Source organism: Diabrotica virgifera, chromosome 3, assembly GCF_917563875.1.
Source record: "Diabrotica virgifera virgifera chromosome 3, PGI_DIABVI_V3a".
NCBI lineage: Eukaryota > Metazoa > Arthropoda > Insecta > Coleoptera > Chrysomelidae > Diabrotica > Diabrotica virgifera.
The window spans coordinates 76,941,554-76,961,945 of record NC_065445.1 but is presented as its reverse complement, the minus strand read 5'-3'; the positions used below and the strand labels follow the sequence as shown (position 1 = coordinate 76,961,945).

Below are 20,392 nucleotides of genomic sequence, written 5' to 3'. Positions count from 1 at the left end.
CGCTTGAGTGAGCGCCGGCTGATGATCCAGCGCAGCACCTTCGGCGGGTGGAGCTCTTGTTGTTGTTTGGCTCGCTTGTGGTTGTGGTTGTGGTTGGGCTGTAGCTGATTGTATGACAGGGGCCCGCCTCCTCAACACCCTGCCACCGACGTCCCGCATGCTGTCACGTCCAGCGCCGGCTCCAGACGTGCCCTGACGATCCCCAGGCAGCGATCCTAAACATAAATTATTAATCTCCATTCTCATGGGTGTGCATTTTATACCTACTGCCAGGTGTCAGTTTTTGTTCCACGGCAAGTATTCCTACTACTCTCTGGGTATTGGCGCTACGAATACCCAGAAAGCATCCCCCATTCGCAGGGGGCCGCGCCTGATAGAAGAACTGACGAAAACCTCCCACAGGCAATATATCTTATTATTATTGTTATTATTATATTAAATGATATTATTTTTTAAATTTGGACCATTGTGATAATAAAATTAACAAACACCTGTTATTTTTAGGGTTGCCTTTTTATATTGCTCCGTTGGAATGGCTGGAGTAAAATCTATCAGCATTCTGAGTGGATTAACCATGTATACCCACTATGCAGATTGCGATCCTTTAAAGTCTCATAAAATACGACATAACAACGAGATATTTCCTTACTTTGTTCTGGATGTGGCCGGTAAAATTCCTGGATTATCTGGATTATTTATTGCTGGAGTCTTTTGTGCGTCTTTAAGGTATTTATACGTTTACTAGTAAAAAATATCATTTTTTTATTTTATTTGTTTTGAAATATATGTTACATCACAGTAAATAACACTAACCATTTTTGTTAAATCAACATGTGTAAGAAGAGTTTTAGTCCAATGACTATCAACTCCTACTGGATTTATTTCTAATTACTAAACTAGACACTTATTTTCTAAATAGCAAGTCAAGAAGAGTTCTAATATTCAGTCTATATTTAGTTGTGTGGAGTTATAAACTCCATGTGTGGAGTTTAGTTGTGTGGAGTGTCCAATAAATTCACTGCTAATTCGTTGGGGTGCTCTTCCAGGCGTTTGAAATATTTAGCACTGCATTTGACGATCATCTGCTTCACTGTCTCGATCTTCAAGTCCCTGTAAATGTCTGCATTTGGAATGAACCACGATGCATTTGTGATGGCACGAAGAACCTTGGATTGAAATCGCTCCAGTATTGCTAGGTTGCTGTCTGCTACAGTTCCCGACAGTTTAATCAGGTATGTCCAGATGGGCCGGATAATTTCGTTGAAGGTACACTAGAATTTTGTTAGATAAAGATAAGATGGATTTTTGGTCGAGTAATCAGTAGTGTTTTTTGAATGTCATTCATAATTGCTTCCTCTTCATCCAGATGTATGCTCTCCATGTTAGCCCCTTGTTGAGGTTGTATTGGGATTCACAGCATCCATTAGTAAACATCCAATTAAGAGCAAGACACATTCTTTTAAAATTTAAATATCCTTGGTAAACAAACACACGTTTGTTTATTATACATATTACGTGACCCAGATTACTCCACACAAGTGTACCAGTTGTCAATCCTGCGGTGTCAGCGATTCAATATTACATATTCCTAATTCATGGCCAAAGCCCACTCAGCATAAATAATATCAACAGTTTCTCTTTTATTTATATACACAGAAAACATCGGCAGGCATTCTAATTTCATTGCGTGATCAATCATCATTGATAATTGAGATACACCAGAGGGTGAACGTACATTATCACACCAACTCTTTACAGTCGTATCCGAGTTGATAATAAATGAATATACTGTGAGTAGTGTTTACTTCATCAACCCCTATCGTAGGGGGTAACTACCCCCAACCACTCCAGATGATGTAGAAGGTCAGATGAGATGGTCCAGATGATGTAGAACTAATATAAGGTGCAATCCAAGATATTTATTTACAGTATCAGTTTTAGGAGTGTTCTTGTTATGCATTATGATATTCGGTGTTTCTTTGTGACATTTAGTAAATACTATGTTAACTGATTTTGCTTCGTTGATCTTTCTCTCCCATTTCTTAGCCCATATTTTAATTAGATGTATGTTTTGTTGCAATATATCAGTTGCCTGTATGGTATCTGAGAATTGCAGTGTCATCTGCGAATGTTGCGATGGTAGATTCTTCTTCAGTTGGGAAATCAGCTGTAAAGATTGTGTAGAGAATTAGTCCTAAGACGCTACCTTCTGGGTCCCCAGCATTTATGTTGTGAATGTTAGACACACTCCCTTCTTATCTTGAATCAAATAGCCTTTCTTCGAGGTATGATTTTAATATTATATATAGCGGCTGAGAGATCTCTTTCTTCAGTTTGAATAACAATCCTGGATATCAGACCTTATCAAATGCTTTAGTTACATCCAGGAAAATGGCATTACAAAAGTTCTTTTCGTGGACAGTTGATTGTAAAAGATCATTTAAAGATGAATTTAGAAGCTCAGTGATACTCAAGTCATGTATATCTTAATATCCATGAGCCTAAAACAATGTGCAGAAAAGGATAAGTAATAAATTGTTTTCGTTCATACCTATCGAAGTAGATGGAGCCTTTGTACGCTTACCACTTGAGTGGCAAACATTCAGGAGACATTTGTTGACCTGTGGGTTTTAGTTGCATTCAGATATCATTGGACATTAGAGTGGATATGACAGGAGTCACTGGACAATTTCACTACACTTCTTGCAATAATCATTTGTTATGATATATATTTGTTGCATATATAACTATTATGTTCTTGTAAATTTTGATTTGAAGTATTTCATTGGGTACGCTATTGTATTTTATGCATTGATATTCTTTCTTTCTTATGTTTCTAGTGCTCTCTCATGTAATTTGAACAGCTTAGCTGGAACCATATATGAAGATTTTATCAAACCGAAACTTAGTCCCAAAAATCAAGAAAATGCTGGATATTTTCTAAAAGGGCTAGTTGTTATAATTGGTATCATCGGAACCGCTCTTGTTTACATCGTTGAACAGTTAGGAGGTCTCCTATCGTTATCCGTTGGCCTGGGAGGTATTGCCCAAGGGCCATTGCTGGGGCTTTTTACATTAGGGATGCTATTTCCAAGAGCAAATGCAAAAGTAAGTATTTTTTAAATCTAGTTTTTATTTATTAGACAAAAAATCTCTAAAATTCAATAAAATACTTGTAACCAGCGATACTATATGCCTAGGAACCAACCTTCTTCATTTCGTAGCCATGAGATTTTACGTTTTCTTACGCTTCTTCTACCATTGATTTTGCTCTGCATTATATTCCATAATAGTTTGTATTTCCATATCTCATAATGTGTCCTAAGTATTCCAACTTCCTGATTTTTATGGAATTTAAAACTTTGCATGGTTTTCCGAGTTGTTCGAGATCTTTTGCAATAAAATCACCACTTCTAAATTGCCTAGGAAAATCTTTATTCTACTTATTTAATTTAACACTAATAAAAGTGCGTTGGTTTCAGTGACTGGCCCCAAAAGCCATTTTTGATCCTGGATATTTATCAATCAGATTCATCTTAGATCTTATTCTTCTTCTTTTTGTGTAGACATTACTCTGCTTTTTTCAACGTGCCTCCAATAAGTTGCCGTTCCATCGTTTTCGTGGTCTTCCCACTGATCATCTTCCTATTGGTAAACCGTCTGTCGCTATACTTACTTTTATATTTGGTGTCATTTGGCTTGTGTGTTCGATTCATTCTACTCTTCTGTTTCTTACCCAGTTATTAATGGTCTTACCAATGATTTTTCGAAGGTTTTTCATCTCTGCTGCTTTTAGCATTATTTCTGCCCTTTGTGTCAAGTCGTGTTTCTGCAGCGTATGTGATCATTGGTCTGATTACTGTTTTGTAACTTGTGCGTTTCATTTCTTTTCCGATATTTTTATTTCTCCATATTGTTTCATTCAATCAACCTGCGGCTCTGTTTGCACTATCCACTTGATATTATGTAAGACAAATATTATTAATACAAAAGTAAAATACTATATTATTGTTTTACAAAAACTTGCTAGTTTATATCGTTAATTGCCAATGTTTTTAAGAACGACATACGACCCAAAAATGTACAGAAAGAAAATAATTATACATCTTTATTTTTAGGGTGCTTTCTGTGGAGCTTTGGCCAGTGTAGTATCAGTTACTGGCTTAGTTTTTGGCGCTTATTATCTAAAATCACAACATATTATTGTTCCGGAATACAAAACAACATCCATTGCTGGTTGTTCAAATGGAACAGATTCAATTTTAGACCATTTAATGGGAAATAGTACAACAACGTAAGTATTTTATATTTAGTTTATTATGTAATTAAATGCACAAAATAAGTGCTAATATAAAAGTTTCGAATTGATATAATGGTGCCACCTGAGTCTACAGTGGCTGGTACTCATACTGATATGGGTACATCTACAGTGGTTGGTACTCATACTAATACATCAGGGATCATCTTCTACTCTACGGCCTAGAAGAAGAAGTTGGGGTGTAAGACTTTCACATCTGGCTCAGAAGTCCTGTAATCTCCGCAAAAGAAGCTTTTTGAGACTACCCCGACCAGTACTGAAAGGCACATCAATCACAGGTTCGGTTCCCACAGGCAGAGTGGATGAGCTCCGTCTTGATAGGGCGTCAGCCAGTTCATTCTTTTACACACCAGTGTGTCGTGGTACCCATACCAAGTTAACCCTATTGGTTAGCACATTGGACTATCAAAGCGGATAGAGATGGTCCTTTCTGAGCAAGCCATATGCACATATCAGGATCGCAGATATCTTGAAACTGATGCATAGGGGCCGGAGCGAGAGCCTGACTAGACTCAAATTTGACTCCACCATCATACACTTCAGCACCTATCCACTCGTCCATTCTGTACCCATCCGTGAACCAGGTGAGCCCGCTCCGACGGATCAGTGTGAGTTCTCGTTTCATCCACTCATATCGGTCAGGAAATTGAATCAAGAAGGAGGAGGAAAACTGAAATTATGGGGCCCTGATGTCCTGTACCATAGCAAGCACAGGAAAACACTCTATGGGCCTGTCTTCAAATGCCACAATGGCCATCCTTCCATTCATTCCCAACCAGGATTCAGATCAGTTGATACGATACCCTGCCATCATGGTTTCGTGCTCTACAAGAAGGTGTCGAGGAGGTAAATTCAACAGGACATCAAGGGCCGCTGTGGTAGTGGTCCTCATCGCTCCTGAGATGCCAACGCATGCCAACCGCTATAGGTGAGGTAACTATAGGCCTTTGATGAAGACATTCTATCCCTTTATGATAAGTCTATAACATTCTATACGCTAAGAGTAGTTGGCGAAGAACGTTCGTCAGCTTCAAAGTGTAGGCTCCTGATATACAGAATATAGGCTCTAAATATAGCTCCTGATATACAAAATGTAGGCTCCACACACCGGCAAAATTAGCCGAACACGTTAAAAATGGGACATGTTTGATGTCTCATATTTCATAAACCAGTAGTCCGATTTGAGTGATTCTTTTATTATGTTATAGCCTTATTATTTAAGAATATCGTTGTAATAATATTGTTGCTAGACAGGTAAATACCATTTTATACCGGGTGTACCAATCATACTGTGTTTTTTTCTTAAAGTTTGGAACACCCTGTGGAATATTCTAGCATATGTAAAATATTAGAATTAATACTCGATTGCAGACTTAGGCTTGCTTAACATTTTCCTTTTCGATTCATTTACTTATGTGAGATTATTAAAAAGTTATGTGCGTTAACAACTATCCATGTTTTTCATCAGTAAATCCTCATAGTAGGGGAGGAAAGTATACTAAATTTGCAGTTACTCGAGCGTTATGGGGACCTATTGGATTGTGAAGAGTATGTGCTAAAATCAGAAAAAGGTTAAGTTAAGTTTTCCATAAAGTGGGGGACTTTTCATTTTTTAATTCAATTTTCCATTTGAAATAATCATTTTTTCCGATTATAGCGCTATCTATCCATAATTCGAAAAAATATGTAGAATAAAAGTTGCTTATTTTTACGTAAAGAATCCAAATCTGCAATAAAAATTGGGGGTTCCTATTTAAGATTTTAAATTAAATCCCCCACCCCACCTCCGTGCGGGCTCGTGACACCCCACGGAGTGGGGTGGGGGGTAAATTAAAAATTATAAATACGAACCCTGCGATATTTTGCGAAATGAACATCAGATCGTAAAACTGCAAAATACACCTATTGAATATTTTTCAAAAATCTACCGAATGGCACCAAACACGACCCCCAACGGAGGTGGGGTGTAGGGTTACCTTAAAATATTAAATAGGAGCCCCCAATTTTTATTGCAGATTTGGATCCTTGACGTAAAAATAACAACTTTTATTCGCAACATTTTTTCCTATTATGGATAAATGCGCTATAATCGGAAAAAACGATTGGTGGAAATGGAAAATTAAATTGAAAAATGGAGAGTCCCACACTTTATGGAAAACTTAACTTAACTTTTTTTGGTTGTAGCACCCACTCTTCACAATCCACTCCAGGTCCCAAGAACGCTGATATAATTGCAAATTTAGCATACTTTTCTCCCCTACTATGAGGATTTATTGATAAAAAACATGGTTAGTTGTTAAAGCACGTAACTTTTTTATTTTCCAACATAAGCAAATGAATCAAAAAAGAAAATGTTAAGAAAGCATAATTCTACAATCGAGTTTTAATTTTAATATTTTATATATGCTGGAATATTCCACAGGGTGTTCCGAACTTTAAGAAAAAAACACAGTATGCTTGTTACAACCGGTATAAAATGACATTTACCTGTCTAGCAACAATATTATTACACCGATATTCTTAAATAATAAGGCTATAACATACTAAAAGAATCACTCAAATCGAACCACTGGTTTATGAAATACGAGACATCAAACATGTCCCATTTTTAACGTGTTCGGCTAATTTTGCCGGTGTGTGTATATACCACTTACATATATTCATCAGCACCTTCTTAACGTTTTTATGTTCTCTTTAATTTTTAAAGTTAATTTCCATCCAATAAGATATTTATTCTATTTTTTGTTTTAGAGAACACATAGAGACGCCGGCTGCTCTTTCAATTTTTAAAATTTCATTTTATTGGTATGCATTTATTGGAACAATGCTATGTATTGTTATAGGTCTAACCATAAGCTACCTTTCAGAAGAACAACATCCCCCAATAGCCCGTGAACTTTTATCTCCTGTCATATATAATATAATAGGTAAGCAAATGAACCTTTTTATTAAATATAAATAATTAATTACATCTATCTACATTATATAAAAGCAAACAGGATTGATTATTGATAATATGAGGTATATATTAAACGCATTCCCTAGCATAAAATAAAAATTTGTGGAAATATAAAATTTAAGAAAATAAAATGTAAAGAGAAAATAAACTTGAATTCTCTTGTATTCCACTAGGAGCTTAAATGTGGTGCGTCTATGAATTATTTGGTTATCTATCTACATAAGGATCTTTACAGCTGTCGCCACCTTTCTTCTTTTAGCCAGCGTCTACAGTCGTTTCTGTTCTGCCATTCTCCTTCTCTCAGGCCTCGTCCACTCCATCCCTCCATCATCTTCGGGGTCTACCTCTTTTTCTCTTTCCTATCTTGGATATCCACCTTGTACAATCTGCTCTTCTCTCATGTCCATACCAAATTAAATGTTTTTCTTCGATGTGGCTGAGTACTTATGTCTTGTTCTACTGCCAATCCTTCGTTTGATCTCCTCATTTCTAATGGGATCTATTCTTGTCACTCTGCAGCTTCTTCTCATGAACTCCATTTCAGTTGCTCTAATTTTGGACCTGTTTCGTTTGCTTATTACCCAATTTTCTGTTCCATAGGTCATTACACTACCTACCAAGGTGTCAGGGCCGTGCGGTGCTATGATGCGGTGAGGCAGCCGCATCAGGCGCCATCACAAGGGGGGCGGCATAATCAGTAAAATAAAAATAAAAATTGAGTCATTCAATATATTGAGTCGAATAATTGAGTCATTCAATATATAGGACCAAGTGTCAGCCGAAAATAGTCAACTGGTGAAGGTTTAACAGAACTTATTTTGACAAATTTGGAAAAATTAGTTTTTGATTTAAAATGGCTCAGAGGACAAGGCTATGATAACGCGGTTAATATGAAAGGAGTAAGAAAGGGTGTGCAAAACAGAATACTTAAAAAATATCCGAGGGCGTTTTACGTGCCCTGCGCATGCCACTCTTTAAACTTAGTCATAAATGACGCAGCGTCGTCTTGTATAGAAACAACCTTTTTTTTTATATTATACAAGACCTGTAGGTAAACTTTTTTCTGGTTTTACAAAGCGTTGGGAGGAAGTTCTGAAAAGACATGTTTCACAACACTAAAACCGTTGAGTACTACTAGATGGTTAAGTCGAATAGATGCATTGAAACCTCTAGGATTTCAATTTTGTGAAATATAATATATTTCATATTATGATGATTTTTTCGAAATACTAGAAAACGTCAACAAAGATTCAGAAACTAAAGTCAAAGGACGAGGATTAGTAAAAAATATTAAATATTATAAATTTATATGCGGTGTAGTTCTTTGGCATGATATTTTATTTCATATAAATTCAGTCTTGAATATGTTGCAACATGTACCTATTATAACTATAAATTTGTCAGATTGTGTAAATAAAAATTTTATCAGAAAATATAGAAAAAATGAAAAGTTACTGACAATCTGGCTATGACCAAATGAAAATTACTGATAATGAAATTGCAGAAAATCTTGATATAAGTTCCGAATTTTAAGCTGAAAATTAAATTTGAGCAAAGAGGAAAAAGCATCAATTTGATCTGTGGATCAGCTCTTAACAGAGGAAGATAAATTTAAAGTAAATTTTTTCATCTATATTTTAGACATTGCCATTAATTTTTTGATTGATCAATTTTCGCTCTTAGAAACTCATAATAAAAATTTTTAATTTTTTATATGATACTTTTAAATTGAGGGAAATAGATGATAAAATACTAGAAAAATATTGTATTAATCTTCATTCAATACTTTGCAATCTTCTAGAAGAATTGCATGATTTATCCCAAATGATACCATACTCCATGAAACCTTTAGAGGTTTTGAAATATTTTTGCCAAATGACCTAATTTCTTTATACCCAAATGTAGTTGTATCACTAAGGACCGGTACTATATGTCCCGATTAAACCCCGTTTAGCGGAATTTCGCATGACAAAATTCCTCTAACCGGGGTTTAATCGGGACAGAAAGGTGCCGAAAGTACCGGCCCTAAGAATTTTATTAACACTCTCTGTCTTGGTAGCTTGGGGAAAGAAGTTTTTCAAAATTAAAAATGATTAAAAACTATTTACAAAGCTCCACAAGACAAACAAAACTAAAAAAGCACTTATTTCAATAGATTCCTCACTGGCTGGTACTTTATACTACACCAATCTGATTGACGAGTTTGCCAAAATTAAAAATAAAAGGGTAAAATTGTAATTTGTGTAAATGTTATTTAATGTTAATACTTGTAGGTATTTCAATTTAAAGTATGGTTTGTTTTAAAATAAAAGTTTTCGTTCATTTTGTGTAATTTCATTTAATAAAAATAAATACTATTATAAATAAAAATAAATACTAGTATTAAGTTTCAATAATATTTAGGGGGCGGCATTTCGAATACTTGCATCATATTTAAAAGATCTACCGCACGGCTCTGCAAGGTGTTATATATTCTCTTCTTTGTACTTATTTCTGGTAATCTGTCGATCCCACAGTACCCCGTTCATTTCTTTAATACATGTTCTTGTCTGTGTTAATCTGCTGGTTATCTCTTGCTCGGTGGTTCCATTATTTGAGAGTATGAATCCTAACTATTTGAATTTTTCAGTGCCGTCAATTTTCCTATCATCGTCTATTTCCAAGTTTCTCACTGGTTCTTGTTCTGTTGTTTCGGTATTCGTTCTTTTCTAGATTTATTTCCAGTCCATTTTTTGTGTATTCGTCCTCTAATTTTCGGGGAATATAGGACAGATCTTCTTCATCTTGAGCCGTTACCACTTGGTCATCTGCAAAACCAAAATGTGTACAAGAAGTTGTCCCGGATTGGTATTCTCATCCCTTCACATTTCCTTTCCCATGGTTTTCGTATTTTTTCTGGGAATATCTTGAACAGCGTCGTAGATGTGGAGCATCCCTGCAATAAGCCTTTTGTGGTTTTAGATTCGTTGGTGTAGTTATTGCCGGTTTTAACTCTGGTTATTTGTCTTTAAATTATTTCTATTATAAATTTGTTCGGGGTTTGTAACCATCTCTTCAATTTCGGAAGTATTTATATACTTGTCACGAATAATTCGTTTGAATAGTATTATATTCCATTTTCTAGCTATGTATTTGTCTTCCACATATTATATTCACCCTCTCTAATTCTCTTTTCATATTAGGCCAGAGCATTTAGGAAAAAATATATCGACTTTTAAATACAGCACCTATCGACTCACAACTTTTACCCCAGGCTGTGGGTGAAAAATAGGTCGATTTCAGGATATAATTCAGGAATTTTTGAAACCTATCAGGTGTTGTAAAGGACGATGCCAGGAATAACTTCTACTAAAATGTAACCAAAAATATGGTGCGCTTTTTTTTCTATTGCGATTTTCATTTGTTAAATTTGCAATTTTTAATGATTTTTAATTTTGCAGCTTAGGATATTGATTTTAGAAAAAAACTTTTTAATAGAAAGTTGTAGTAAATTAAAAAACCTACAATTGGAGCTATGGTAAGTTTAATTTCGTTAATTGGTTATTGCAAAACAGCCTGCAAAAGGTCCAAAATGGCCGTTTTTTACAATTGCATTATTTATTGTACGAATAATTTTTTTTATTTTTTAAAGCTTTAAAATGAAGATCTTTCAATTCCAAACATAAAAAAAATTGTAAAGCCAGATTAACGAATTTGTTGCTTAGATATTATAAATTGTTTATCCCAAGAGGTCAAATGTCGAAGGCTATAACTTTTTGAAAAAAAATCGTAGAGAGTTGGTGAAACATCTAGTCTCCTTCTAAAGAGGTATATTTTCATTATCTGATGTAAATAAAAGCGTAAAACATTTTTAAACCTCTAATTTTCGGGTTTGAAAATAAGGGGGCAAATTTCGTTATAAACATTTAGAGCTGAAGCGGCCCTGTACATCCTATGAGTTTTTAACTTACAGATTATTATTGCTGAAGATGTAACAAAGATTTATAAAAAAATAAAAAATTTCTACGACCAACTGAACCGAGATAATTTTTGGGTTTGAAAATAAGGGGGCAAATTTCGTTAAAATCATTTAGAGCTGAAGCGGCCCTGTACATCCTATGAGTTTCTAACTTACAAATTATTATTGCTGAAGACAAATCGAAGATTTATAAAAAAATAAAAATTTTCTACAACCAACTGAGGCCGAGATAATTGTTTTTTTTTCTTAAGTCGTAGTGCCTTTATTTATAACAATTAAGAAATTATTTTACAGTCATTGACTAAAGAAAGACTTATATTATCTTAAAATAAAAATTATTATAAAATATAATTACATTTAATTATTAAAAATTATTTTTAAAATCGGTGCTTTTGCGAGCGGCCGAATTTTGCAATTCGCCCGGCTCGCTTCAAATCCGCGCGGTCGAAAAAGTTTTACGTAACTTGTATTAAATTTTGACAGAAAACAATTTAATAATATTATCACTAGTAATACCACTAGAGGTCAAATTATTTCCGGAAATTTTCTAAAAATATTCATGATAAAAAAAAAATTTCCGGATATTAATTTGACTTCGCGTGGTATTCGGTAAGAAAATTCCACACCAAATTTGCATTTGAAAATCCAAAGCTGCATGAACAGATTAATAGCGCGCCATAGCTTTGTCAGCAATTATTTAGGCTTTCAAATTCGTAATTTCTACTCATTGTAGTTGCATGGGAATACCATTTCAAGATAGAAAATAGTATATTCTTCAATTTTACATAAGTTTTGAGTAACTACAAGTGATAGAAAATGAATCAAAACTAAATTATGGAAACAAATAAAAACCAGTCTGTCAAAAATGTTCTGTTATTGTAAACGTCAAAAAATTTCCACTATAATTCGCTGTTGGGTACCCCACGAGCAAAAAATTTCCGATAAAATACCTCCGTTGCCATGGTGATCTGTAAAAATAACGTATTTTGATTGGTTCAAAATTACAGGTGTGGAATTTTCATTATAATATACAGTCTATTTACCACTGTATTTGTTTTTCTTGATAAACTTTTATATGTGAAATTCCATTTCTGAAAAAATAATATTACAAAAATGATACATATATTATGAAATATATAAGTATATTTTTAATTTTGTCATTGTTATATAAATATAATAATAATAATGTTACTTCTTACTATAGTATACAATATAAAACTTTTTCTTCTTGTAGTGACTATTCTTTTTGGATTTCACTTATCAAGAAAATCAGATACAGTGGTAAATAGACTGTATATTATAATGGTAATATTATTAAATTGTTTTCTGTCAAAATTTAATACAAGCTACGTAAAAATTTTCCGAGCGCGCTGATTTGAAGCGAGCCAGGCGATTTGCAAAATTCGGCCGCTTGCAAAAGCACCGATTTAAAAAATAATTTTTAATAATTAAATGTAATTATATTTTATAATAATTTTTATTCTAAGACAACATAAGTCTTTCTTTAGCCAATGACTGTAAAATAATTTCTTAATTGTTATAAATAAAGGCACTACGATTTAAGAAAAAAAAAACAATTATCTCGGCTTAGGTTAGTTGTAGAAAATTTTATTTTTTTATAAATCTTCGTTTCGTTTTCAGCAACAATAATCTGTAAGTTAGAAACTCATAGGATGTACAGGGCCGCTTCAGCTCTAAATGTTTATAACGAAATTTGCCCCCTTATTTTCAAACCCAAAAATTATCTCGGCTTCAGTTGGTCGTAGCAATTTTTTATTTTTTTATAAATCTTCGTTTTATCTTCAGCAACAATAATCTGTAAGTTAAAAACTCATAGGATGTGCAGGGCCGCTTCAGCTCTAAATGTTTTTAACGAAATTTGCCCCCTTATTTTCAACCCCAAAAATTAGAGGTTTAAAAATGTCTTACGCATTTATTTACATCAGAATATGAAAATATAACTCTTTAGAAGGGGATTTGTTGTTTCACTAACTATCTACGATTTTTTTTCAAAAAGTAATAGCCTTCGACATTTGACCTCTTGGGATAAACAATTTATAATATCTAAGCAACAAATTCGTTAATTTGGCTTTACAATTTTTTTTATGTTTGGAATTGAAGGATCTTCATTTTAAAGCTTTAAAAAATAAAAAAAATTATTCGTACAATAAATAACGCAATTGTAAAAAACGGCCATTTTGGACCTTTCGCAGGCTGTTTTGCAATAACCAATTAACGAAATTAAACTTACCATAGCTCAAATTGTAGGTTTTTTAATTTACTACAACTTTCTATTAAAAAGTTTTTTTCTAAAATCAATATCCTAAGCTGCAAAATTAAAAATCATTAAAATTTGCAAATTTAACAAATGAAAATCGCAATAGAAAAAAAAGCGCACCATATTTTTGGTTACATTTTAGTAGAAGTTATTCCTGCCATAGTCCTTTACAACACCTGATAGGTTTCAAAAATTCCTGAATTATATCACGTTTTTTCACCCACAGCCTGGGGTATTTTTGATTGTGCGCGGGATGACGTCAGGAAAAGAGCGTACAACAGAAAAATGGATGGAAATGTATAATTTCGTTGACAGTTCATTTAATGCATCCAAAAGAGAATACTTTTTTGAGGGCATATCTAATTTTCAGAAAATATGTCAAAGTCAATATATTAAGGGTCAGATTTTGTTTGGTGCTTGTGGGTTTTTAGTCACTAAAAACGAATACACCATCAGAACTGAATCCCGGAGCACCAGGTGTCCAGGATTACTCCTAAGGCACGTCATCTTCTGAAGTTTCGAGGGTTTCGGCACTAAAAGGTACCCCCCTTAAGATAGGCAAAATGCCCTCACTCTCAGAATTCAATCTTTTTAATTTTTTTACGTTCTGTGCAATTAAAAAATGAGATAACGCGGATTTTTAGCTCGCCACCCCTTACCCCTCCCCCCCACAGCCAAAAACTTAGATTTTTAGATTTAATTTTTTTTAGTTGGGTTGCAATTAATTTAAAAATTTCAAAAAATTGACACGTGTAGCTGAGGCTTTTACAAAACATGTCCATTTTTTATGGACCCTTAGGTCGAGTGTACATAACCTCAATTTTTTTTAAACTTTTTTAAAACCTATAACTTTTTTTTGAAGGGGGCTGCAGGTCCAATTTTTTTTGCATTTTGTGTATTTTATCAAAAGCTATCTTTCTAATTTTTTTCAGATTTTTTCGTCAGGTGCGCCATCTTGAAAAATCCGGAAAACTGTTTTTTTAGGGGGTTTTTAGGGATTTTCTCCATTTTATAGACTGCAACATAGATCAACTCAAGGTTTTGTTAATAGATTATATATAATTTGAAATAAATGAGTATTTTAAGATTATCAAAAATTGGGCAAAATACCTTTAAACCCCCCCAAAAACCATGTTTTTTTAAGTTATGTAAGGGTTTTTGCGGGCTTAATGATATTATTTTTTGAGATCGATACAGCCTGAATATTTTTTTCATTTTTTTTACGTTATATGTGAATAGAAAATAAGACTAATCGTTTTAGCACACCACCCCCCCCCCCCCCGCCCCCACAAAAACGTCAATTTTTCTATTTTTTTTTTTTTGTTTAAAGTTGCAATTAATTTAAAATTTTTATGAGGCGTCTACAAAACATATCTATTTTTTATAGACCCGTGTAGATCGAGTGTACAATACATATATATAATCTCAAAATTCCTTTTTTATTTTTTAAAACGTATTTTTGACTTCCAATCGATATTTTTTTAAAACGTCCAATGAATATTGTACATTTCTCTCTCGCGAACGGCCGCTTCAATACATGCTTAGCGCTCATTTTTAATTACTAAAAATAATAGTTAGCAATAAAATAATGACAAAAATTTATTTAGGCTATTGCAGGGGGGCTTTAAACTTTGAGTTGGTCACTTTATGACTTTCATAATAATAATTTTTAACCGCGTTATTAAGCCTTGAAAATGGCCATTTTCGCGTTTTTCAAATTTGAAATTGCATGTAACTCGACAACAGTCAATTTTATAGAAAAATCACAAGATACCTTTTTTGCTCAGCTTGATCCAGAGAATCTAAAACAAATTTGTCCGAAGTGAAAAAATTTATTTTTTGAATTCGTTTAAAAAAATGTTTAAACAATTTTCCGATCGCGGTACTGCCTGGCACCTTGTGGATTTGTTATAAGGACCTGTTTTTGAGTAAGTTTGTGCAAAAAAAATAATCGGAATAATTTACCTAACGGGACAAGCATACAGCGTGGACTATTTGCATTAGGAGCCAAATGTAGATGGTTTGTAAAATACACAAAAGACAAAAAAAAATTAGCAGCCATCGCCAAAAAAAGTTATACGTACCTATAAAAAAACAAAAAAATGAGGTTATAATATGTACACTCGACCTTCGGGTCCATAAAAATAGACGTTCTGTAACAGCCTCAGCTCTGCGTGTGAATTTTTTGTAATTTATAATTTAATAATTAGGTACTAACTATTCTAAATGCGACATAAGCCACAATTTAACTGACATAATCACAATTTAACTAAAAAATGATTTTATTAACGTTTCGACGTCCACCGCGGACGTCGTTGCCAAAATACAAAATATTAATAAATTAAACAAAAAGGTTGCTTGGTAAAAAACTCTTCTAATAATTTAATTTAATCTGACTTATTTATATAGATCGTCCCAAACCATTTTTTCAGTGCGTCACAGATTATCGAATTCTCTCTATCGCATTACAGATAGAAAATAAAATCATTTTTTAGTTAAATTGTGGCTTATTTCCCATTTAGAATAGTTAATTACAAAAATGCCACAAAGGAATAGCTTCAGAACAACATTTTTAACCTAATTGCAAACCAACTTAAAAGAAAAATAAAATCGAAAAATTGACATTTTTGGCTGTGGGTGAGGGGGAATAGGGGAAGTGGGCTAAAATTGCGGTGAGTCCTAATTTTTTAAAATCATATAGAACGTAAAAAAATAAAAAATATATTCAGGCTGTATCGACCTCAAAAAATATCATTAAGCCCGCAAAAACCCTTACATAACTTAAAAGAACATCGTTTTTGGGGTGGTTTAAAGGTATTTTGCCCAATTTTTGATAATCCTAAAATACTCATTTATTTCAAATTATACATAATCTATTAACAAAACCATGAGTTGATCTATGTTGCAGTCTATAAAATGGAGAAAATCCCTAAAAACCCCCTGCAAAAACAGTTTTCCGGATTTTTCAAGATGGCGCACCTGACGGAAAAATCTGAAAAAAATCAGAGAGATAGTTTTTGATAAAATACACAAAATGCAAAAAAAATTGGACCTGCAGCCTCCAAAAAAAAGTTATAGGTTTTAAAAAAGTTAAAAAAAAAATTGAGGTTATGTACACTCGACCTAAGGGTCCATAAAAAATGGACATGTTTTTTAAAAGCATCAGTTACATGTGTGAATTTTTTGAAATTTTTATATCAATTGCAACCCAACTAAAAAAAATTAAATCTAAAAATCTACGTTTTAGGCTGTGGGGGAGGGGTAAGGGGGGTGGCGAGCTAAAAATCCGCGTTATCTCATTTTTTAATTGCACAGAACGTAAAAAAATTAAAAAGATTGAATTCTGAGAGTGAGGGCATTTTGCCTATCTTAACGGGGGGTACCCTCTATGAAACAGATTACACGGGAATTTTTGCGGTTACTGAACACGAATATGATGTCAGAACTAATCCTTGGAGCACCTAGTGCCCAGGGTGACTGCTATGCATGTCATTTTCTGGCATTTCGAGGCTGTACAACACTAAATTGATGCAGACAGAGTACTCGGGGGTTTTTTGTGGTCGCTGAACATGAATATGGCGTAGCTGAAGACCTCTGAAGTATCTGGTGTGCAGGATTACGAATGACAATATCGCAATCAAATTAGAATATAGTAAATCGATCTTGAATTAAATTAAAATAATTGTCAGTTATAAATTGAGTTTATACCTATTTGTAAATAATTAAAATTATTTAAAGCTATTGTATTTTTCTCGAATTTTATAGGAATATATAAATCAATTTTTTTAGATGAAAAATACGTAGACAAAATGATTTCCGATTACGAACAGGTAAGCATGGATTTGGATGGAAAACATTCAGGAGAAAGAAGGATGTCTAGATGGGAAGAAAATAGACAAGAAAGGCTGAGAAAAGCGTCGTATGTTTCGGAACACATTGAATGTTGATGCCTACCTTTACTATCTTTTGTGTTTCGATATTGTGATAAATTATAGTCAAACTAGAACGTCTATAAATATTATATGTAGATATATTGTTGTATATATTGCTGTTAGAAGTAATATTTTGTATATACTAGTAGAAATTAAATTATTTTTTATATCAACATTACTTCTTTTATTTAATTAAAATATATTAAGATTAGTCGTATAGAAAATAAACATATTTAGAATGGAATAAAGATTAATGAGATTGTTATAAAAAAAATTATACAAGACCTGCAAATACTCATGAGTAAAATAGTAAGGTGTAGTAGGGAGTACGGAATCTCTCTCAATATCAAAAAGACGAAGTTTATGAAAATTAGTAAAAACAACCATAATACTAACGAAATCTTGATAGTAGAGAGCCAGCAGATCGAAAGAGTAAAAAAGTACACTTAAGTACCTAGGAACACTTATAACCGAAAATAATGACTACTCTGCAGAAATCAAAGTCAGAATCGAGAAAGCACGTTCTAATTTTATGAAAATGAAAAAGGTCCTATGTAGCAAAGATTTAACATTAGCTCTTAAAGTACGCCTAACAAAATGTTACGTATATAGTGTACTATACTATGGACTGGAATCATGGACGTTAAATGTAGAGACAATGAGACGACTTAACGCCTTTGAAATGTGAACCTATAGAAGAATTATGAGGGTTTCCTGGGTAGATAGAGTTACGAACAATGAAGTACTGAGAAGAATAGGTAAAGAGAAGGAAGTTGAACTTACAATTACAGAAAGAAAACTACAGTATCTCGGACATGTGATGCGGGGGGAGAAGTATGGCATCCTGCGACTCATAATGCAGGGAAAAATAGATGGCAGAAGAAGCATCGGCAGAAGACGAATTTCATGGCTGAAGAACCTCAGAGAATGGTTTGGATGCAGCTCAAAACAACTATTTAGAGCTACTGCCTCAAAAATTAAAATAGCTATGATGATTGCCAACCTCCGTAGCGGAGATGGCACCTGAAGAAGAAGATAAAAAATGTGATCTCTTTGTCAAGCAAATTGTTAAGTTCCGGTGAAATAATTATTTTAATCTTGAAAAGTTCAACTACCAGAGAAAAGGAACAACGCTGGACGGAAGGGCCGCCCGAGAACTTTATCGTACCGATCTATTATCGTTATCGTACTAGATACTGGCATTCTACAGAAATAACAAAGTTACTTGTTATTTTGATATTTTAGACACACCTTGTATACTTGAAAATATTTTATGGTTCTACGCATCATTAATTCCTGCATTTGAGAATATGTTCGATGCCATATTTCGGGGACATACTATAGATTATTGAATAAATCAATAGAATATTAGTCAAACTTTGATTTCAAATTAGTTCATTTTTCAGAGAAATTAGTAGTATACAATATTTGCATTTTCATTATATTTCTATTACTCCATTCAATGCGCGAGAGTAAGAACAAGATATTACCTCCGAATTCTATCCTACTGCATCGATTTTAATGAAATTTTGGGAGTAGCCCAATCTCCTAATTTAAAGTCTATCCTATATAAGGTGAGGCAGATAACTAGCCTATTAGAAATATCTCGAGAACTAAAGGCAACAGAATAATGAAAATTGCAATAAAGGGGTTTTGAAGGATGATCTATTAAATGAAAATATTCTCATCTCTTTGCAACTTCCGATTATACCGGAAGTTGCTTATAACTTCGTTTTTTTAAATGGGACACCCTGTATATTTTTACATTTTCGGATTCTCTTCGATGTCTTCTTTCTTAAAATATGAGATTTTATAATATTATACAGGGTATTTTAAAAGATAATTCCGTTTTTTTATTAATTTCGTACCAATATTCACACCCTGTATAATTGTAGTAGTTTGACATCTGAAACTCTACTTACGTTCAAATGATTTTTAATATACTCTACTATTGTTAAGAATCATTAGTATAGCTAAATTTTTAATTTTAGTATACAGGGTTGGTCGAAACTCGAAATGAGTATTTTCTGAGTTTTCTTAAATGGAACACCCTGTATTTTTGTATTGTAGTGAAATGATATTTTATAGTACTTTTTTATTTCTTATGCATTTCCTATACCTAACTTCTTTAATTTGTGAGTTATTGGTGATTCAAGCTAAACATTAATTGGAAAAAAAATTTTATTAGGTTGGCCATGAACATACTCAATCCCAAATATTTTTTTAGAAATAAATACATATTAATCCAGACTGGTCCTTAAAATTACCAATCATGGTTTAGCTATCAAAATACCTACGTAAGTTAAGATTGTTGGTGCGATTAACAATTAAGCACAAATTAAATCAGTTAGGTATAGGGAATGCGAAATAAAAAAGTACCATAAAATATCATTTCACTACAATACTAAAATACAGGGTGTTCCATTTAAGAAAACTCAGAAAATACTCATTCCGAGTTTCGACCAACCCTGTATACTAAAATTAAAAATTTAGCTATACTAATGATTCTTAACAATAGTAGAGTATATTAAAAATCATTTGAACGTAAGTAGAGTTTTAGATGTCAAACTACTACAATTCTACAGGGTATTAATTTTGCTACGAAATTAATAAAAAACGTAATTATCTTTTAAAATACCCTGTATAATATTACAAAACCTCATATTTTAAGAAAGAAGACATCGAAGAGAATCCAAAAATGTAAAAATATACAGGGTGTCCCATAAAAAAAACGAAGTTATAAGCAACTTTCGGTATAACTGGAAGTTGTAAAGAGATGAAAATATTTTCATTTAATAGATCATCCTTCAAAACCCCTTTATTCCAATTTTCATTATTCTGTTGCCTTTAGTTCTCGAGATATTTCTAATAAGCCCTTTATTTGCCTCACCCTGTATACTATGGCGCTTTTATCATGGGGGCGGTTCCCACTCCTTCTCGGGAGTGG

At 33.2% G+C, this 20,392-nt stretch overlaps 1 protein-coding gene across 1 annotated transcript in view; it reads left to right on the top strand.

The window, feature by feature from the left end:
* The window catches only part of LOC126881157 (sodium-coupled monocarboxylate transporter 1-like), a 91,903-nt gene extending 74,283 nt beyond the window's left edge, over window positions 1-17,620 (top strand). Inside the window, exons 6-10 of the mRNA XM_050645234.1 lie at window positions 505-726; window positions 2,841-3,108; window positions 4,119-4,294; window positions 7,070-7,245; window positions 17,303-17,620. Of these exons, the coding sequence (XP_050501191.1) occupies window positions 505-726; window positions 2,841-3,108; window positions 4,119-4,294; window positions 7,070-7,245; window positions 17,303-17,460 (1,000 nt within the window). The 3' untranslated portion in view covers window positions 17,461-17,620. The remainder of the gene's footprint in view (window positions 1-504; window positions 727-2,840; window positions 3,109-4,118; window positions 4,295-7,069; window positions 7,246-17,302) is intronic.
* Window positions 17,621-20,392: the final 2,772 nt, after the last annotated feature.